The sequence below is a fragment of the Oncorhynchus mykiss genome, chromosome 10 (genome assembly GCF_057628025.1).
Source record: "Oncorhynchus mykiss isolate SJ-2025 chromosome 10, ASM5762802v1, whole genome shotgun sequence".
Classification (NCBI taxonomy): Eukaryota; Metazoa; Chordata; class Actinopteri; order Salmoniformes; family Salmonidae; genus Oncorhynchus; species Oncorhynchus mykiss.
In genome coordinates this window covers 57,292,501-57,313,995 of record NC_143031.1, presented here as the reverse complement: position 1 = coordinate 57,313,995, position 21,495 = coordinate 57,292,501, and the positions used below count along the sequence as shown (strand labels likewise).

Here is a 21,495-nt window from a genome sequence, read left to right as displayed (position 1 = left end):
TGTTAGTCAGATGGGTTCTCTATGACGTTTGCGTGACCCTGTCGTTCAAGGTGGTGCGCTGTGTTAGTCAGATGGGTTGTCTATGACGTTTGCGTGACCCTGTCGTTCAAGGTGGTGCGCTGTGTTAGTCAGATGGTTTCTCTATGACGTTTGCGTGACCCTGTCGTTCAAGGTGGTGCGCTGTGTTAGTCAGATGGGCTGTCTATGACATTTGCGTGACCCTGTCGTTCAAGGTGGTGTGCTGTGTTAGTCAGATGGGTTCTCTATGACGTTTGCTTGACTCTGTCGTTCAAGGTGGTGCGCTGTGTTAGTCAGATGGGTTGTCTATGACGTTTGCGTGACCCTGTCGTTCAAGGTGGTGCGCTGTGTTAGTCAGATGGGTTGTCTATGACGTTTGCGTGACCCTGTCGTTCAAGGTGGTGCGCTGTGTTAGTCAGATGGGTTGTCTATGACATTTTCGTGACCCTGTCGTTCAAGGTGGTGCGCTGTGTTAGTCAGATGGGTTGTCTATGACGTTTGCGTGACCCTGTCGTTCAAGGTGGTGCGCTGTGTTAGTCAGATGGGTTGTCTATGACGTTTGCGTGACCCTGTCGTTCAAGGTGGTGCGCTGTGTTAGTCAGATGGGTTGTCTATGACATTTTCGTGACCCTGTCGTTCAAGGTGGTGCGCTGTGTTAGTCAGATGGGTTGTCTATGACGTTTGCGTGACCCTGCCGTTCAAGGTGTTGCGCTGTGTTAGTCAGATGGGTTGTACCCCTGCACACTGGCTCGGTACCGGTGCCCCTTGTATATAGCCTCATTATTGTTATTCTTATTGTGTTTCATTTTTATTTTAGCCTACTTGGTAAATGTATTTATTCTTCTTGAAGTGCAATGTTGGTTAAGGTCTTGTCAGTAATCATTTCACAGTAAAGTCTACACTTGTTGCATTTGGCGCATGTGACAAATACATTTTGATTTGATTTGTGTTCGTCAGATGGGTTGTCTATGAAATAGTACATGACCATTCATTAAGGTGTTGCAGTTTTCACATTTTAGTCATTTAGCAGACTCTCTTATCCAGAACGACTTCCAGTAGCGAGCGGATCCATTTTCATGCTGGTCCCCCGTGGGAATCGAACCCACAACCCTGTCATTGCAAGTGCCATGCCCCACCAACTGAGCCACAGTCTGTGTTAGTCTGTGTTAGCCAGAATTATTGTCTATGGCATTTACTTGACCTTGTCGTTTAAGGTGTTGTGTGTGTGTGTTACAAGTGTTATGCTAGCTCATAGCTGTGCTGTGTTTAACGTGATCTACGGTAGCTGTTAGCTGTGCTGTGTTTAACGTGATCTACGCTAGCTGTTAGCTGTGCTGTGTTTAACGTGATCTACGCTAGCTGTTAGCTGTGTTGTGTTTAACATGATCTATGCTAGCTGTTAGCTGTGTTGTGTTTAACGTGATCATGCTAGCTGTTAGCTGTGCTGTGCTGTGTTTAACGTGATCTATGCTAGCTGTTAGCTGTGCTGTGTTTAACATGATCTACGCTAGCTGTTAGCTGTGTTGTTTTTACCATGATCTACGCTAGCTGTTAGCTGTGTTGTGTTTAACATGATCTACGCTAGCTGTTAGCTGTGCTGTGTTTAACGAGATCTAGGCTAGCTGTTAGCTGTGTTGTGTTTTACATGCTCAACGCTAGCTGTTAGCTGTGTTGTATTTAACGTGATCTACGCTAGCTGTTAGCTGTGCTGTGTTTAACGTGATCTAGGCTAGCTGTTAGCTGTGTTGTGTTTAACGTGATCTATGCTAGTTGTTAGCTGTGTTGTGTTTAACGTGATCTACGCTAGCTGCTAGCTGTGCTGTGCTTAACATGATCTACGCTAGCTGTTAGTTGTGTTGTGTTTAATGTGATCTACGCTAGCTGTTAGCTGTGCTGTGCTTAACATGATCTACGCTAGCTGTTAGTTGTGCTGTGTTTAATGTGATCTACGCTAGCTGTTAGCTGTGCTGTGTTTAACGTGATCTATGCTAGCTGTTAGCTGTGCTGCGTTTAAAGTGATCTACGCTAGCTGTTAGCTGTGCTGTGCTGTGTTTAACGTGATCTATGCTAGCTGTTAGCTGTGCTGTGTTTAAAGTGATCTACGCTAGCTGTTAGCTGTGTTGTGTTTTACGTGATCAACGCTAGCTGTTAGCTGTGTTGTGTTTAACGTGATCTATGCTAGTTGTTAGCTGTGTTGTGTTTAACGTGATCTACGCTAGCTGTTAGCTGTGCTGTGTTTAAAGTGATCTACGCTAGCTGTTAGCTGTGCTGTGTTTAAAGTGATCTACGCTAGCTGTTAGCTGTGCTGTGCTGTGTTTAACGTGATCTACGCTAGCTGTTAGCTGTGCTGTGTTTAAAGTGATCTACGCTAGCTGTTAGCTGTGCTGTGTTTAAAGTGATCTACGCTAGCTGTTAGCTGTGCTGTGTTTAAAGTGATCTACGCTAGCTGTTAGCTGTGCTGTGTTTAAAGTGATCTACGCTAGCTGTTAGCTGTACTGTGCTGTGTGTTGAGCTCTGCTGGGTTTCTGTCTGCTCTGAGAGTTGTGGGGGAGCCTTTAGAGTTGGCCCGTGTCATTCCTGTTCACACATAGTAACATCCTGCAGTCTGTCGCACACGCACACACACACACACACACACACACACACACACACACATACACAGCTTGGAGACAGGAGTTTCAAAACCCGTTAACAAGTGCATTACCCAATCACCACACATCCCGCCATACCCCTCTCCTCTGCTTCTCAACACAGCTGTGCTCTCCGACGTACAGAAACCATTGTCACGCTTCTTCGTACGATTTCCATTTCAAACAGAGCCAATATCAAACTTGATCCCCCCCACCGAAACCCTCCCAACCCCAGATACGACGCGAGCGGAATCGGGCCAATCCGCCCCTTTCTGTCTCTCCTCCTGCATCACCATGGCTAATTAGCTGCCATATCAATAAACCATTATCATGTCCTTCATAGACAGTCAATAGCCATAGCATGAACATGCAAAAAAAAAATGTCAAAGAGTATGTAATCGGTAATCAGAGGATCATCAGGTAATCAGGGAAGCGAGTCCATTTGGGAAACCAGTCATCTGTGTTTGTATTGATTTTGCTCAGTGTCATCAGGTTGTTAATATCGGGAGGTCATAGGAGAGTGATACGCCCTGTTGGGTGGTGATGACCCTTTGTCTGAGACGATCAACAAATACCTGCAGGTTCCTCCAAACAGTGTGAGAGAGAGAGAGAGAGAGACAGAGAGAGACAGAGACAGAGACAGAGAGTGACAGAGACAGAGAGTAAGAGAGAGACAGACACAGAGTGAGAGAGACAGAGAGTGAGAGAGGCAGAGAGTGAGAGAGACAGAGAGTGAGAGAGACAGAGAGTGAGAGAGACAGAGAGAGACAGAGAGTGAGAGAGACAGAGACAGAGAATGACAGAGAGAGAGTGAGAGAGAGAGAGACTGAGAGAGAGAGAGAGAGAGACATAGACTGAGAGAGACTCAGAGACAGAGAGAGACAGAGAGAGAGAGAGACAGAGACTGAGAGAGACTGAGACAGAGACAGAGAGTGAGAGAGACAGAGATTGAGAGAGACAGAGAGTGAGAGAGACTGAGAGCAAGAGAGACAGAGACTGAGAGAGACTGATACTGAGAGAGACTGAGAGACTGAGAGAGAGAGAGAGAGAGACTGAGACTGGGAGAGCGAGAGACAGAGACTGAGAGAGACTGAGAGACAGAGAGAGACAGAGAGAGACAGAGAGAGAGACAGAGACAGAGACTTAGAGAGACTGAGACAGAGACTGAGACAGAGACTGAGACAGAGACTGAGACAGAGACTGAGAGAGAGAGACTGAGAGAGAGAGACTGAGAGAGAGAGACTGAGAGAGAGACTGAGAGTGAGAGAGACTGAGAGCAAGAGAGACAGAGCCTGAGAAAGACTGATACTGAGAGAGACTGAGAGACTGAGAGAGAGAGAGAGAGAGAGAGAGAGAGACAGACTGGGAGAGAGAGAGACAGAGACTGAGAGAGAGAGACTGAGAGAGAGACTGAGAGAGAGACTGAGAGAGAGAGACTGAAACTGGGAGAGAGAGAGACTGAGAGAGACTGAGAGAGAGAGTGAGTGAGACTGAGAGAGACAGAGAGAGAATGAGAGAGACTGAGAGAGACAGAGACTGAGAGAGACAGAGAGTGAGAGAGGCTGAGAGCAAAAGAGACAGAGACAGAGAGTGAGAGAGACAGAGAGTGAGAGAGAGAGAGACAGACAGAGAGAGAAAGAGAGAGACAGAGAGAGACAGAGTGAGTGAGAGAGACAGAGAGAGACAGAGACAAAGAGTGACAGAGACAGAGAGTGACAGAGACATAGAGTGAGAGAGAGACAGAGAGTGAGAGAGAGACAGAGACTGAGAGAGACAGAGCCTAAGAGAGACAGAGACAGACAGAGACAGAGAAAGACAGAGACAGAGAGTGTCAGAGACAGAGAGTGTCAGAGACAGAGAGTGTCAGAGACAGAGAGCAAGAGAGACAGAGACAGAGAGTGAGAGAGACAGAGAGTGAGAGAGACTGAGAGCAAGAGAGACAGAGACAGAGAGTGAGAGAGACAGAGACAGAGAGTGACAGAGAGTGACAGAGACAGAGAGTGACAGAGACAGAGAGTGAGAGAGACTGAGAGAGAGAGTGAGAGAGACAGAGAGAGAGAGACAGAGACAGAGAGTGACAGAGACAGAGAGTGAGAGAGAGACAGACACAGAGAGTGAGAGAGACAGAGAGTGAGAGAGACAGAGAGTGAGAGAGACAGAGAGAGACAGAGAGAGACAGAGAGTGAGAGAGACAGAGACAGAGACAGAGAGAGACAGAGAGAGAGAGAGACAGAGACTGAGAGAGACTGAGACAGAGACTGAGAGAGACTGAGAGAGACTGAGAGAGAGAGACTGAGAGTGAGAGAGACTGAGAGCAAGAGAGACTGAGAGAGACTGAGAGAGAGACTGAGAGCAAGAGAGACTGAGAGCAAGAGAGACAGAGACTGAGAGTGAGAGATACTGAGAGCAAGATAGATAGAGACTGAGATAGAGACCTCCTGCCCCCCCCCTACCCCCTGTCCCTCCTACCTCCTGTCCCCGCCTACCTCCTGTCCCTCCCTACCTCCTGTCCCTCCCTACCTCCTGTCCCCCCCATTGTGTGTTAGAAAGACTGACTCAAAATGGAGGTGCCAACAGTAGCCTGTACGTCAAGGCATCATCGAATATTTATACAAATAAATCAGGACAACGCAGCCTAAATATAGGCCCAGCAGTTTGCATGATTTGAGGGGCTATCAGGCAAGAAAATGAATCAGACAGAATATAAGACAATAAGATGATAAGCAAATGACTGTCGGTATATTGCACATCTCACATCTCACTATGCTGTGTCTCTTTGCCCTGCTCGGCTCGGCTGTATCGGTCGGTGGCTAGCCTACTTAGCATACAGATGTCATGCCTAGTTATGATTCACGGCCATTTTGGATTTCAAAGTGGGCTGCCCGGTCGGGAGATATCATGAATACGAAGTAGATCATGAATCTGAAATGGCAAATTCCGCTGCTGTTGTCGCCGGTTGTTGTTGTTTTTCTCTGGAGCCGCTCCACACACACACAAAAAGACTTCACATTTTAGTTGAGTTATTGCTCCCGTCTTGTTGCTTTTTGGGTTTTTCTCCTGGCCTAGTGTTCCACTCTGTGAAACTCCTCGTATTTTAGATATCAGAATAGATGTAGGATGGTACAGTACAGTTTACGCATGGCACTGTATACACAAGAGTTTAGTGTACATGATATTGTCTAACGGCAACCCATGGGGCCTACAGATGTAGTATCTTAATTTGATCACCTCGTTGCAGGATAACTTTCCGGACATGCAAAACCTAAAGTGGATTTGAGGTTTCAAAAAAATGTAATTAAATGTAATAATTCACATTTCCTGTTGCTGCAGGATTGTTTTCTTGCTGTAGCAAACGGGCTCAAATGAAGATACTGTATCTGTAGACAGGCTACAGTTCAGGCTTTAGTACCATAGTAGAGGCTTGTACAGCCTATAGAAAAGGAAAATCTGAGAACCTTTCTAGTTAGCGTTTGAGAATATCCCAGCTCTGCACCCCTCATAAGGCACAAGCAACTATACATTTATATTAAAGTGAAGGTATCACAATATGCATAAGGAACATCGACAGCGTTACATATGCTGTATTTCGTTGGTTAGTTTGAATGCATCTGTCTGTTTGCGTCAAGGCAGGTGGTTGGAATGCAGCGATTATTTGATTTCATGTCAGAGACATCATCATTTGTCCTCCCGGTAGATACAGCATGTTATTAGGTTTTTGTGTCACGCTGCTCTAACTCTGCAACATCACTTCAACAACACACACACGCGCACGCACGCGCACACACGCACACACACACACACACACACACACACACAGACACAGACACACACACACACACACACACACACTAACAAATATATAGATCTGCCTATTTTTGCCACTGTACAAATGTATGTGGAGTAGGACATACACACACTCAGTCTTGCATAGCTAACATTGTCGGGACACACACTTCAGTCCCATTCAAAATCCCATTTTCCCTAACCCGAAATCTAACCCTAACCTTAACCCCAAAACCTAACATTAACCCTAAAACCTAACACTAACCCTAATACTAGCCCCTAACCCTAATTCTAATCCTAACACTAACCTGAACCTTAATCTAAAAACCTAAAATCTTAACCTAAAAGCCAACATTAGCCGTAACCCTAACCCTAACTCATAACCATAATCCTAATTCTAATCCTTAAACTAACCCTAACCTTAATCCTAAAAGCTAACATTAACCCTAACCCTAGATCCTAACCCTAATTCTAACCTTAACCCTACACCCCCTAGATATAGCATGGTTCGTTTACTGTTCTTGTGGGAACTTCACGTACACACACACACACACACACACACACACACACACACACACACACACACACACACACACACACACACACACACACACACACACACACACACTATGGCTGAACAACTCCATGATGATAACAGCCTATTTGTCCCGATGCTGAGTGATTGTGGAATGATGGAGATGTGATGTTGCTGCTGCAGCTGCATTCTGCCTAGGAACACAGTGTACTACTTCTACACACACACACACTCTAACCCTAACCCGAATTGTAACCTTAAACCTGGCCTCGCCTTTCACTTTGAGAGATAATTGTCTTTGTTTTACTGTCCTTGTGGGGACTTTTGGGGATTTTAGGTCCCCACGATGATAGAATAACCCCCCCCCCCACACACTCACACACACACACACACACGCAGACACTACTCTCGCTTTTTCTGTCTCTTTAGCTACAACAACAGCATGTGCACAGTGCCACCATATCAATATAGAAACACACACTGACACAGTAGGCTGTATTTACTGATTGCAGTCACACACACAGCATTATTACATTCCAACTCATACAATCACACACACTTGAATATACACACACCACACATATGCATGCAATCATAATGTGACACTGTGCAGAAGCTCTGAGTCTAGTGTATTTTCTCCCTCCCTCTTTCCTTCCTTCCTTCCCTCTCTCCCTCCTTCCTTCCTTTCCTGGTGATGTTAGGACACTAGAGAGCAGCCTTCACCTTCTTTCTGCCGCCTCCGCAATCACTCCTTTCCTCAGCTATCACTCATTTCTCTTCCCCCCCCCCCCCTAGCAGCACCTACATGTCGATTGTCGAATGGTGCAAGACACCAAACCCCTCTGTCGACGCATCTCTCACTCACACAAATGAGGAACATAATACCCCCAGAATAGCCTTGTATTGAAAGAACAAATGTTTCAACATTACACGCAGAACATAGTCAGGAAATCCATCGGCCCCCGGGCATGTGTGTTACTGGTGTCTCTTTTAAGAAAGATATTTTAGAATATTTGTTCTGTATTTTTGAACTTTTTTTCTCTCTCTATTTTAGAATTAGTTTCGATTTGAATAGTGTCGGTGCTAGGCGTTTTCTTCCACCTTTTGATGTGTCCCACGCGGTGAAAGGAAGGCATCGCTCTAGCAATGACAGCCAGGCAGCAGTGAAGGAGGAAAAGCAGAGCTTTTAAGACCTCTCAGACCATGATGATGATCTCGCTCTGCTTCTGCCTGTGTCGTCTGTGTGGATGTTTTGGACAACACACACATTTGATCATGTGAAAATACGCCACCTGATTAGTGTCAGATCAATTTTAATCTGGAAAGGATGGAGGAGAGGGAGGGGAAGTGGGAAGACGGGGGGGGGGGGGGGGGGGGATTCGGTGGGAAGCAACCACAACATCTATAGCGAGCCAGCACATTGAATGCCCCCCTCACTCACAAATAGAGAATGAGGGATCAAGAAAAGATCTGATATTCCTATTGGAGAGGATTTAACATTTGAGATGAAGTGCGGGTAGGTTGCCCCTCTGGCCCTTTGTCTTTTGGCCCAACTAGACATACTGCAGTAGGCACGCCAGACAAATGCTCTCTCTCTTCCTACCGCCAGCGCGAGCACTGCATCTCTTTTCATAACCCACCCCTCTCCCCAACGGTTCCTTACAACACAAGGGCTTTACTGTGAATAGCAATTCATTTATTTAAACATGGTATTTTGTTGTTGTAGTTTACAAAAGAAATAGGATAGCATCTAGCATCTTTTTTTCCCACTCTTGCTTTTTTAACATATTTTACACAGAATTGATCATCTTTCTTTTTTTTTTTTAATAATCCAACTTTGCATTATTGTTGTCTTTTTTTGTTGTTGTTGTATTACCACAATAAAAATGGTGTGTTTATGGCTGGCCAGTATGTCCCCAGTTGGTCTTTAGACAATAGCAGAATATCCTGAAGTAAGAAAGACTCATTTAAAGCTGAAATAATATCCACTCCTGGTGTAGAGAAGAAGAAGAAGAAGAAGAAGAAGAGGAAGAAGATGAAACCATTGGTGCCTACAAACATAGTAATCCTCTCGGGAGTTTCTGTATAAAGTCAACATAATATTCCATCTCTGGTGATTCTGTGCGTCAAGTCAACAGGCACAATAGAGTCTGGTCTCCATACTGTCCATAGAGGCCCTTCAGATCCACAGCAATTAATCCACGGTCTCAGTCAGTCCTCCCCCTTTCTCCTCCACAGTAGGGGGTGAGCAGCACAGTGTGACACAGTGTAAATAGTGTCCATAGCAGGATCCCTGGTTCAAACCTCACTTATACAACCCCAACCCACCCAATATATCCCATATATCCAAAAAGGGTCTCCGTGGTTGTCCATATTATCCACACAAACACACGTAAACACACACATATCCACACACACACACACACACACACACACACACACACACACACACACACACACAAAGGGTCGGGTCAGACCTCACACTCCCGGGAGGGCTGCTGCTGGCAGGTGCAGGAGCCGTACTCGTTGATGATGACCAGGGCCCCCTCGATGTGGTTGGGCTTGTAGTCGACGTAGTACTCCGGCGTGGACATGGTGGCCATCTGCTGCATGCTCTGCTTCTGCTTCTGCTTGCGCCGATGGCTGCTGAAGCACTGGCGCACCTGCCGCACGCCCGCCGGGAAACACTTCCAGGTCACGTAGAGCATCAGCACCACAATGAGGAAGGAGAAGATGAGCGCCATGGTGCCCGTCACCACCTTGTGGATCTGCATGGTGCTGTCTATGTCGTCGAGGTTAGCGACGGTCACGGTGAAGGAATTGGTGACCACTGCGCCGCCCTCGGCGGCTGGTGGATCGTAGGGGTTGGCCGTGGGGCCTCCCCGGGCCTGGTCCTTGGTGGTGTAGCCGGGGTACCATCCCATAGTCGTGGTGGCCTGGTCGATGCCATCCTCGCACAGCTGGAAGGCGTATACGGCGTCCAGTACGTCCTCGCCCTGTGCCACGTCCGGGCTGGAACACAATAGCTGGCTGTCCCGCTGGCCCCGGAAGGCGCTCAGCCACTGGGCCAGGGCGCACACGTTGCGGCTGCATTCCCACTCATTGCCTGCCAAAGTGATGCTGCCCAGGGATGACCATGAATCCAGGATGCGCTGCTCCACGGCCGTCAGCCGGTTGGCGTCCAGCATGAGGGCCTTGAGGTTGGGCACGCTCTCGAAGACGTGTGGCTCAATGTATGCAATCTCATTGGCCGACAGGTCAATCTTCTCCAGGAAGGGCCAGGTCCAGTCCAGGGTGCTGACCACAACGGTAGCCCGGTTGTTGCGCATGTAGAGCGTGCGCAGCGAGATGAGGCGGGGGAAGTGGGCCAGGTTGACTTTGACCAGCTCGTTGTGCTCCAGGTGCAGCTCGGTGAGCTTGAAGAGCCCAGCGAAGGAGTTCCGCGCCAGGCTCTGAAGCTGGTTGTAGCCCAGGTCCAGGAACTGCATGCTCCGGCAGTCCTGGAAGATCCTCACTGGGACAAACTTGAGGGCGTTGTAGCGCAAATGCAAATTGGTTAGCTTTCTCAGGCCGTGGAACAGGTCGGGTTCCAGCGCCTGCAGTCTGTTGTACGATAGGTCCAGGATGCGCAGGTTGGGGAGGGGCCTGAAGGTGCCGTTGGGCAGGCTCTCGATATGGTTGGTGCTCAGGTCGAGCTCCTTGACCCGGCGCAGCCTGTCGAAGGTGCCCTCCTCCACCACGTCGATGTTGTTATGATCCAAGTAGAGCCAGGTGAGCTGCGACAGGCCAGCAAAGTGGCCCTCGCGCAGCTCCGTCAGGTTGTTCTCGCGCATGGACAGGCCCAGTGCGCTGCTCAGGTTGCGTGGAACGTCGGTGAGATTGAGCCCCTCGCAGTAGAGCAGCTTGCTGTCGCAGCGGCATAGACGGGGACAGACGCCCTCCACCGATGGGACCATTTTGAGCACGATGCCCAGCGAGCACCACAGCAACAGTATCAACCCAGGGGGCTTCCTCAGGGGCCACTTTAGGTACAAGCCTATTAGAAGGAAATCCATCAGCCTGAAAATCCTCGGATAGATCCGCAGAGAAAATGTCCATTGGAATCGTTCCGGTATTATTCTGTCATGGTTCACATCGTAATGTGTAATCTCTCCCCGGCAGGAAACCAGCTCTTGTATTGTTTTTGTATTCCCTTTCTTGTAGTGAATTGTGTTGTGCGTGTGTGTGTTTTTTCCCCCCAAGGTATTTACTTATAGAAAGGAAGAGGAATCCAGTGTGGTGGAAAAATAGAAAAGAACAGGGGAGAGGGATAAAGGGCAAGTCACTTTGCTCATGTTAGATATCAGGGGGCAAGATGAGAGCCGAAGCGGGTAAAAAATGCTTTCTTCACCGAGCGATCACGTATGAAAGGAATCCTACTCACCCCTATCCAGAGACGGACATCCCCTATTCAGCGACTTCCTTTGTGCCCGCACTAATTATGTGTGAATCTAAAAAAGGACCCCAGTGTGGTACAAATTTGCCCCCCTCCCTCTCGTCCTTTTCAGCCAGAATACCAGATCCTGGCAGGCTTACAATGTCTTAGTTCTCCTCGTGTGAAAGAAGCCAGAAAAGACCCAAGGAATCCAAGTGGATGCTGGTTAGGAAGTGCAAGTTTCCTGCTCGGCTGCATGCATGAGTGCCGTGCCTCCTCGCTCTCTCTCTCTCGCTCGCTCTCTCCCTCCTGCTCCTCTGCAGTCACTACTGCTGCGATGATCCGAAGAGGAGAACAGAGGAAAAACCAAGCCAACCAAGAAAGGAGAGGAAAAGACTAACTCAAAACTCTCTCTCGATAAAGACTGGGGGCAGATCTGTCAACACAAATTACCGTCCGTCACTTGAAGCGATCGCTGACCTGCACGGCTTAAATCCAGTCAACTCTGTCATTATTATTTTAGTGACCGACCGGTGCGCTTCAGAAAATATGTATTGGAAGGATAAGGATGGGTAATGCCAGGGTCTCTCTCATTCTCTTCTCTCTCTCTCTCTCTCTCTCTCTCTCTGTTTTCCCCTTAGTTTTTTTCTACTTTCTTTTTAGTATCCTTCTTTTAGATCCCCTCTTATCTCCTGTGAGAAGCCCCTTGACTCCTGCGTCCTTCTGTCTTTTGGGTTCTGTTCATATCCACTTGTGTTGTTAGTGGTGTTTTTCCCTGGTCGGCTGGAGGGAGTTTTCTGGTGGAGGCTGGAAGGCTGAGAGGCTGAGGAGGCTGCTAGTAGGGAGGCAGAGGCGGTGTGTGACAGGGATGGAGAGGAGAGGCAGAGCACTCTTCACTTCGATCCCTCGCTTGCAGCAGACTAGTGTACTGGCCGAGCATGCAGAGGCACCGTCTGTTCACTGAGTGTCGTAAGCCACTCACAATTCAGACTGGCCCCACTCTCTCTCTCTCTCTCTCTCTCTCTCTCTCTACCCTCCACCTTCTTCTCTCTCTCGCTCTCGCTCGATTTCTCTCTCTCTCTCTCTCTCTCTCTCTCTCTCTCTCTCGCTCGATTTCAGTTTGAAACATTTCCATATTCAAAAGGGGCCGGGCTTAAAACCGGGGCTTTATTGAAGCTCAGAATCTCTCTCTCGCTCTCTCTCTCTCACCCTCCCAGTAATAAATTGAAACCATCTACAATATCTGCTTCTTCTCTTCTTGTAGAATTCAGTCTCCCTCATTATTGCTGATGAATATTCCACTAATGATTGAAAGGATGTTCTATATGCATTCTATCCCTCCAGCTGAGAAATGTGCCAAACTCCTGGCTGAACCAATGGGGCTGATGCTGCATAATTACATAACAATGCAGATGCCATAATAATAATGTTATGAAATAAGATGTATGATTTGTGATCAATGTTATTATATGCAGTGATTATACACACTTATTCTCACATGTAATGGTAACTTATGCAGCTGTACAGTTTATAGTGCCTCATTTGAATATGGTGTACAGTGCCTTCGAAAAGTATTCAGACCCTTTGATTCTTTTCACATTTTGTTATGTTACAGCCTTATTCTAAAGTGGATTAAAAAATTTTTTTTAATCCTCAGCAATCTACACACAATACCCCATAATGATAAAGTGAAAACAGGTTTGTAGAATTTTTTGCAATTTATTAAATATAAAAACAGAAATACCTTATTTATATAAGTATTCAAGCACTTGAGATTCGAAATTGCGCTCAGGTGCATCCTGTTTCCATTGATCATCCTTGAGATGTTTCTACAACTTGATTGGAGTCCACCTGTGGTAAATTCAATATATTGGACATGATTTGGAAAGGCACACACTTGTCCAAATAAGGTCCCACAGTTGACAGTCCATGTCAGAGCCAAAACCAAGCCATGAGGTTGAAGTAATTGTCCGTAGAGCTCCAAGACAGAATTGTGTTGAGGCACAGATCTGGGGAAGGGCACCGAAAAATGTCTGCAGCTTTGAAGGACCCCAAGACCACAGTGGCCTCCATCATTCTTAAATGGAAGAAGTTTTGAACCAGCAAGACTCTTCCTAGAGCTGGCCGCAAGGCCAAACTGAACAATCGGGGGGGAAGGGCTTTAGTCAGGGACTCTACAATTCACACACTGTGATTAAGCTCTTTGCATTGATATGTCCTAGCTTTTATTTCCTTGTCCATTGAACTGAAAAGAGTCAAACCAAACTCGATCAAGTAAATCTGCATTTGATAACACTGAATGCTGCCTGCCGTGTCTCTTTCATCACGGTTGTTTGAGGACTCGGCTGTCCAGTGCGAGTCCAGATTTGATCTGTCCACTTAGAGACGGACAGCGTAACATAATATTTTCCTCTCAGGAGGTCCCCACGCTCCCAGCTCCTAGGGTTCCCTGGTTCATGGACCCCGTCCGTCTTTCCCAACCCTTGTCATCTCACTCCTGTTAAATTCCAAGGACAATGGGCTGTGACAAATCTGACAATTTGGTCCCTTACATGACGTAATCATGCCACCCTCCCTCCCTCCCTCCCTCCCTCCCTCCTTTCTGACAGCAGACATAACTTTTACATCATGCCTCCTTGCTGGGCGTTCTGCTGTGAAATAAAGGATTTAATCAGGAAGTAAAAGTGCTATGTCGGCCCTGACTCATCTGGTAATTGGCGTGTCGGTCTGTCTACACAGAAGACCAGGGAAACATTGTCAGCAGCTAGCGAGGGTTACTATACCAGGACTCGTATTCCTAAAGTGTCTAATAAAGAATGGTGATCTAGGATCAGTTTTGCCTTTTTTTTATCATAATGAAGATGATTATATGGACAGGGGGGACCTGATCCTAGATCTGCACTACTACTCTGAAATTCTAAATGACTATTTGTCTAAGGAAAGCCATCAACAGTTCCTAGACCTGGGTTTACTAGCAGCAGTTATAGGAAAGTTAGACGGCGACAGAGAACCTACTCTCACCTTTGCTTTACCTCTGCTGTCACTCATTTCTCATTCATAATTAAGTAACCGATTTAACTGACATTCACGACTGACACATTCACACTGCAGCTAGTCCAACAAAGATTAGCCAATTTGAAGGAGCAGCGTCGTGCTGTTTTGAGCTCTGAATGCCAAAGACTTATCTTGAGCACTCGTTAATGATGCTCCACCCAAACATGTTCCTTCGCCTTCTTATGTTTTTCTGTTGTTGTTGCTGTTTTCACGCCTTGAGAGTGGTGCCACTGCAAAGCTTTCACAGCAGGAAGAGGCATATAATGCACCGGGAGGGGGGAGAAATAAAACTATGGAATGTGGACGACGTCTCCCAGTCAGATATATCTCTCTCCTGCTCGTCTACCTCAGCCCATTTCTCTTCAGCCCCGTAATGGATGGATGGCTGCACCAGCTAATGAGTTGGTAGCACCGTAATGACTTAACACAGCAAACAGGAGATAGGAGTAACCCGGGCCATCCGTTTTAGACTTTTTAAGAGGTTGTGGATGTGGAGAGAGCAGACACGTGTGCAGGTGCGTGCGTGCATGGACATGCACACACAACCATGCATGCACCTATACACAAGCACACGCAATCCTATTAAAGATGGGTGGTGGGGGCAGATAGGCATCTCGACTCATCTGAACGATAACCTTCATTTGTTCCTTCAAACCACGCCATTGATTCCTCTGGTGGGGTTGACTCGACTATAGGGAGGATAGCAGCGTTTGGGGAAACTAGGGCATTACCCTTCCCTCCCCTTCTATTTTGATTCATGAACATTCAAAGAAACCAAGATGATTTTCTGTGTAATTTAGGAAAAGGGGGACATTCGACTGGAGAAAATTGGGAGGAGAACATGGCATGCTTCTTTTGCTGTGGGGACTTCCGCATCCCCGGAAATGAGACCGAAATGACAGAACGCCGTATGTGAGCCCAGAGATGAAAATGCAGAACAAATTAAAACATCTAGAGTGAAATCGCCATCTCTGTGGAACTAATGTGTGGGCCAGTCAACTTTAGGGAGCAGGAGAGAGAGAGAGAGAGAAAGAGAGAGAGACTTTGTGTGCCGTGATTCATTCCTCTCTTCTTCCTTTTCTTCCGTTTTGAAAACTGCTGTCACGCTATCCGTGTAGCCCAGAGCAGCTCAGAGCGGCTCATCAGGGTGCAGAGAGGCCTACTCATCCCCATGTGAATGCCTACCCATGGGCGGCCAGGGAAGGTCAACATTGGCCCCTCTGTGGGACGTAGACAGACGTTCGTGACGAGAGCCCCCACAACAACAACAAAAAAAGTCCCCTTTCGCTCCATTTAAAGGTACTGTCTTTCGAAGGCATGTGAATATGTGAGCACAAGCACAAAATGTCCTCCAGCAAATGCTTTTATTACAAGCTAATTGCTGAACTGTCAACATTGACAGATATATTCAGTTTATGTTGCCACACGCTGGAATCCAACCCCTTAACCCGGATGTTTCCTGTGCTCTGACACTCTGAACCACTGGTAACATGTCAGATGTGTTGCACTGTTGGGCTCAACTACAGTAGCTTTGCATTCTGAAAGAGACTCTCTTCTCCACACGCGAAATCCATCTTCGTTTGCCTTCTGTTTTGTGCTAATAGGTGTAGCGTGTCCTTCGCTAGGCTAATGCTAGGTTAATCAATGCAAACCACGCTAGGCAGTTACTGAGGACGTGGAATTAACGAAATAATAAGTTGGTGCTTACTGTTAATAAAACGTAGATTGTGTTTGTGTTGTTTACATTGGTTATGCGTAATCAACATACTATTATATTCCCTTCATTTTTTCTGCTCTATTAGCGATTTTATCTACGGTATGCTAACACAATGGATTTACTAAGGACGCTGGCTGGTTAGCGAACTTCTCACTTGCGTCATTTATTGCGCAAACGCTGAGCTCTGACGCTATTGCACTCACCAGCCTACCGGCCATGAAACTTTGCAGCCTTAATGTTTAACTCTTGACACCTAGATAGATACATGGGAGTTCATTCCTTCACCAGAGTGTAGATGAGACTAAAAAAAAATCCCAAATGGCCACCGCTGCCTGGCACTGTGGCGGATGGACATCGACAGACCCTCCGTGATTGAATGGACTAGACACCAGACTCTCACTGTAGAGAGTAGCCTGGTTCAACACACATCAATAACTCCAGACTAATGGCTATCGGCTTTAACCTCGTACATTCTCATTAGCTGTCATACCTGGACATGGCTACGAGACATACTCGATTCCCATTGGGCAATATGTTGGCTACTCTTCTCACTGCACTACCACCAAGGCTTCGTCTCAAATGACACCCTACTATGGAATAGGTGGTCTGGTTAAAAGCAGTGGCCTATGTAGGGAATAGGGTGCTCAGGCCAAAAGTAGTGCACTATCTAGAAAGTAGGGTGGCATTTTAAAAACATGTTGCGTTTGGTAAGGCTGTTTTTGATAGTAGAAGTATGTTGGGAGTGTTATTATCCATTTCCTCATTTACCCTTAGTCACCTTGGCTCTGCCGAGTTATAGAGATGCTGAATTGTAAGTACCCCTTGAAGAATTACAGCCGTTATGCAATGGTGGTGGTTTCGGCTTAATCATTCTCTCGCAAGTTAATTACACTTGAGCTAGAGGAGAGATCAGCATTTAAGCTTTGTTTACAGCTACGTCTGATTGCCTTTGTCCTTTGCCTTTCTTAGAGTCCCCCTGACGAACATAGCCATTTTTTTTCTTCCCCGCATCGTCTTTGTCTTTTTGTTTTTTTTGTTGTGTATCTTGTTTTAAAAAAGGATATTGGTTGGCTGTCTCAGATTTGTGTCTGCTGCTGCAAAAGCCTGTCGCAATGTTCCCGGCCAATGTCAGATTTCTAATAGTTCCAGAGCCACAAAAGCTCCCCCTCGCACGGATAGCTAGCTGCCCGTAGCTCGTTCCTCTTGGTTGATAGAACTACTGATAGCCTCTTGACTGGGGTCTGAGTAGGGTCAACAAATAGCAGCATCAGATGCATCCCCTTCTTTTTGTTCCGACTCTTTTTCCTCACTTTTTCTATTACTTAACCCAATGGGTAGAACTGTGGCTTCTTATTGATTCTTGCCCTTGGCAGTAAACCATTTCCAGTGAGTCATTTCTTGTTGGTGGCCACAGCTGGCTCAGGCTGGCTCTCGAGTCCCACCGACCCATAAGGCTCTACGGCTAAGGCCGTATCTGGGTCCATGCGTAAGGTGCAATTTGGACACGGACACACACACGTGCAGTAGTCGTTTGTGTGTGTGTGTGTGTGTGTGTGTGTGTGTGTGTGTGTGTGTGTGTGTGTGTGTGTGCGCTTATGTCTGATAGTACTCAGTACATTCGTACTCAATAAGGGATCACTTGAGTCCACCTGTTCTTCTGTTAATGTCGCTGTCTGAAGAGGTCTTCTATCAGTGGAAATCTATGAAACTCGACCCTATCCTTCCACTATGTGTAGCACCTAATAAAAGGAATAGGGTGTCATTTGAGACCTAGTGTCATCCCTTTTCTCTGAGAGGATTTATTCAAGTCAGCGTTGTTGTGTGAGCCTCTAATTGTTCCGTTGAAATGTTGCCATTTATTAGCGTAGAGCAGAGGTATAACTTTTTCAACTGGTGCCAGAAATTGCCAGGAATCCGGGCGACCCACCCCACCACGAGTCTAATCACAACCTTAAAATCGGTACATTTCGATTTTCACATCAACAAATAACCTTCAATTCATTACATGTTCATCTCTCTTATCAAAAGTAAGAGAACCAATACATTTATTGACCTTTTTTTCATTTTTATTTTCCTTTTTTTTCTCAAAAATGTTTATATATTGTTCAAAATAGTTTGTACTCTTAATTTTTGGTTCCCAAATTTGCAATTCCCGACCCCGACTTTGAATACCACTGGCAGATAGGGATACAATGCCATTGGTGCCATCAGATCAGCTTGTTGGGACATTTCATTGGTGAAAACAGTATTGACAGTGAACTTGTCCTCGTGGCAGGAGCTCTTATATGGCAGTGGAAGAGTTTTGTCCTCGTTCAAATTAGCACAACGCTCTAGTCAACCGAGCAAAGCATGTCTATCGAGTACACGTCTCCCAATTATACTCTCCCAATTATGTTCTTTCCAGTGTGATGGAAAGTACACATTTTCAGTGGGACAATGTATTTGTGAATCAAAGAGAAAAGTTGTTTAATAGCAATTTGAAATCCATCATCTGGAACAGTGTGGACTAGACAAACTATCGAAGATGTTTTGTGCAGTAGAAGTTGTATATAGATGGGCTTCACACACATGGACACACACACACACACACACACACACACACACACACACACACACACACACACACACACAACATGACACATCATTAAAGCGACACCCAAACAGGCATGATTCCCATGCATACCCCCCCCCCCCTTCCCCCTTCACTTAATTACTCCCTCACTGTCCTCCCTGTCTGTCTCTCACTCTGCCTCCGCCTCGTCAGCATCACATTGAGTTGATAGAGTGGTCTGCCTCGGCCTGCCTCGTCATCAGATTAAGTTGACAGAGGGTTCGCCAGAGACTCATAATTAACAGCCTCCTGATTACAGATCCATTATTTAAATCCACTATTGGATCAGAGGGAGTTCGGCTGCCTGACGCGCCTCGACAAAACAGGCCAGATGATGATGGCTAATTGGCCCTCTGCTGAGATAATGTGGACGGGCAGGAGAAGGACGGGTGGGGAAGGGGGTCAGTGCACAGAGCTACCCAGAAAGGGGCTGCGGTATGCGGGAAGGGGGGGGGGGGGGCTGCCATGGAGGGTAACCTCCAGCAGATGGCAATTCCATTCACAACTCTCAGTTATAGGCTACAGTTGGTCATCTCTGGGCTGGATGGGTGGGGAGTTTTCTACTGCAGGATGTAGGCCCTGCTTTTGTTGGTTATTGTGAAGTGTGAGGATTTATAAGATTTGAACAGCATTTTCTGATTGGGAGACTTCAATATCAGTACTCTCCAAGAAATGGTTGGCTGCCTACTGTATGTGACTAAAGTGCTAGTCATTGTAGCTGCTCATAACTGTATGTGGAGAGAAAAACCATCCTTCCAGCCAGTCAAAATGAAACGTTTGATTGCTTGATCAAAAGTTGTTTGCCTACGTTGAAACGTCTGCCCATCTCCCTCACCCCTTCCCCGCTCCAGAGACGCCCCGTTATCGACAGGGGGGTGCAGTATACGAAACAAAGACACTGGGAACACCAGGAGCCTCAGCGGCAACCAGGGCATGTCACGACAGGAACAAGCCTGTCGCCCCGGGTAACACCTCCCCGGAGATGTGTTCCGGTGCTGATGCTTTGTGTGTGCCTCAGTAAACATCTGGGTGCTGGGCTTGGGAAATCGATTTATTCAGTTTCTTCTTCGTCGTCACTGATTGGAGGCCAGGCGGTTTCGTGCCAACCATGCAGTTGACACGGTGGGGTGGTGATGCCCAAATGCCGGTCTTTAACCCATTCACTATCCATGATAATGATGACCAATTCAGTTTCCCCTCTGCAAATCAATACAGTTTATTCAATGCATGATGCGTTGATGCATTCATGGTGCAGGAAATGACTCAAAGTTTTGTTTTGTCAGTAGCCTAATTAACAACAGTAAAAGGTCACGATTAAGAGGGTAACTTGAGGGTAACTTGTGTTGAAAAAGCCCATGCGAGAGGAACATGCCATACCGCACCCCCTCGCAGCCCCTGCAAGGAAGGGGGGCCCACAAGCTCTGGGGGCCCATGCACCTGTCATCGATGTATATTGTTTAAACTTGTATATATCAATTTGACAGTAACCCTCCAAAAAGTCAGTCATAAACCATTTTCATTTCCATATCTACTAGGAAGCTAAGTGTTTGTTTTCTTGGGTTCAGGAATGCGACTGAAAAAGTGTCTCAGGCCTTTGTAACTTATTGAAAGTGAGGGGTTATTGCGTAGTCAAGGCTACAACGGTGCCCGTGTGATGAGTGGAGCTTACTCAGGTGTTCTACAGCTCCTATCAGGCCAAGAGCCTAATGCTTCCTAGGTAGTTCTTTACGAGTTGTAGTTTAGAAAACAATTTCTCACAGAAGCGACAGTTACATGGATGGTAAGAACAGCATGATTGCCGTAGCAACGTCAGGGAAACTGTGCAGACGGGTGTGGTACTTCAAGAACAGCAGTTCTGAAACGTCTTCAATTGAGCCTCTCGTTCTCCTTGATCGCCGGCTTCAACACGTTATCGATGGAGATTACGTGTATATATAGGAAGCACTGGGGGCTGGTCGCCTGGATACTGGACACACTATAGGTTGGCAGAATCAAACAGATTATCATCTTTAGCGGTTTGCGATTTTGTTCTGATGAACTGGTGTTTGCATTAACATCTGCTAACCACGTGTATGTGACCATTAACAGATCATTTGATTGTGTTGCAATATCAACAGTCCTTTATCTCCAGTATACAGTATGTTGGCATGCGTCATTCAAGACTAAGTTTAAGTTGTGTGCAGCGCAATGGACGTATAATGCACAAATATTCAGGAATGAATTTGTTGCATGGCAATACTCCGTATCGGAAATAGTCGGGCTCGCAACCTGGACCTAAAGGCTGCGGTGAAAACATTTGCACACAAAAATGCAAGGCGACGCAGTCGCATACTGTAGCTACTGTAGGCCTCTACGTTGTTAGGCTATTTCATGTGTCATTTAAAAAAAAAAAAATTAAAGTTTATAAATAGCAACTAAATATGGTATATAGCTATAGATAGTGGGCTACACTGCATAATAAAACAATCCCCGGGGGGGAGGGGGGAGGGGGGCCGACCTCTGACCAGTGGGGAGGAAGCCCATCTGTTATTTTGTGTGGGTCTGTGGCTGTAGTCTTCTCTGTGCCTTGTGTTCTAGCATCCTACATTTGGATGTTCTATCCGTTTCATGCAAATGGGTTCCTGTGTGTAAGTGCGCGTGTATGTGTACCTTTTTGTGTGTGTGTGTGTGTCTGTGTGTGTGTGTGTGTGTGTGAGTCAGTGTGTATGTATGAATGTGTCCCTCTGCTTATTG

General features: G+C 46.6%; 2 protein-coding genes across 3 annotated transcripts in view; one reads left to right on the top strand and one right to left on the bottom strand.

Moving 5' to 3' along the window:
* The window catches only part of ctnna2 (catenin (cadherin-associated protein), alpha 2), a 665,994-nt gene that overhangs the window by 453,078 nt on the left and 191,421 nt on the right, over positions 1–21,495 (top strand). The gene's annotated exons all lie outside the window — the stretch shown is intronic.
* On the bottom strand, positions 8,641–13,859 carry lrrtm1 (leucine rich repeat transmembrane neuronal 1). Its single transcript, XM_021619117.3, has one exon. The coding sequence runs from the start codon at positions 11,019–11,021 to the stop codon at positions 9,438–9,440; it is 1,584 nt and encodes a 527-aa protein (XP_021474792.3). The 5' UTR covers positions 11,022–13,859; the 3' UTR covers positions 8,641–9,437.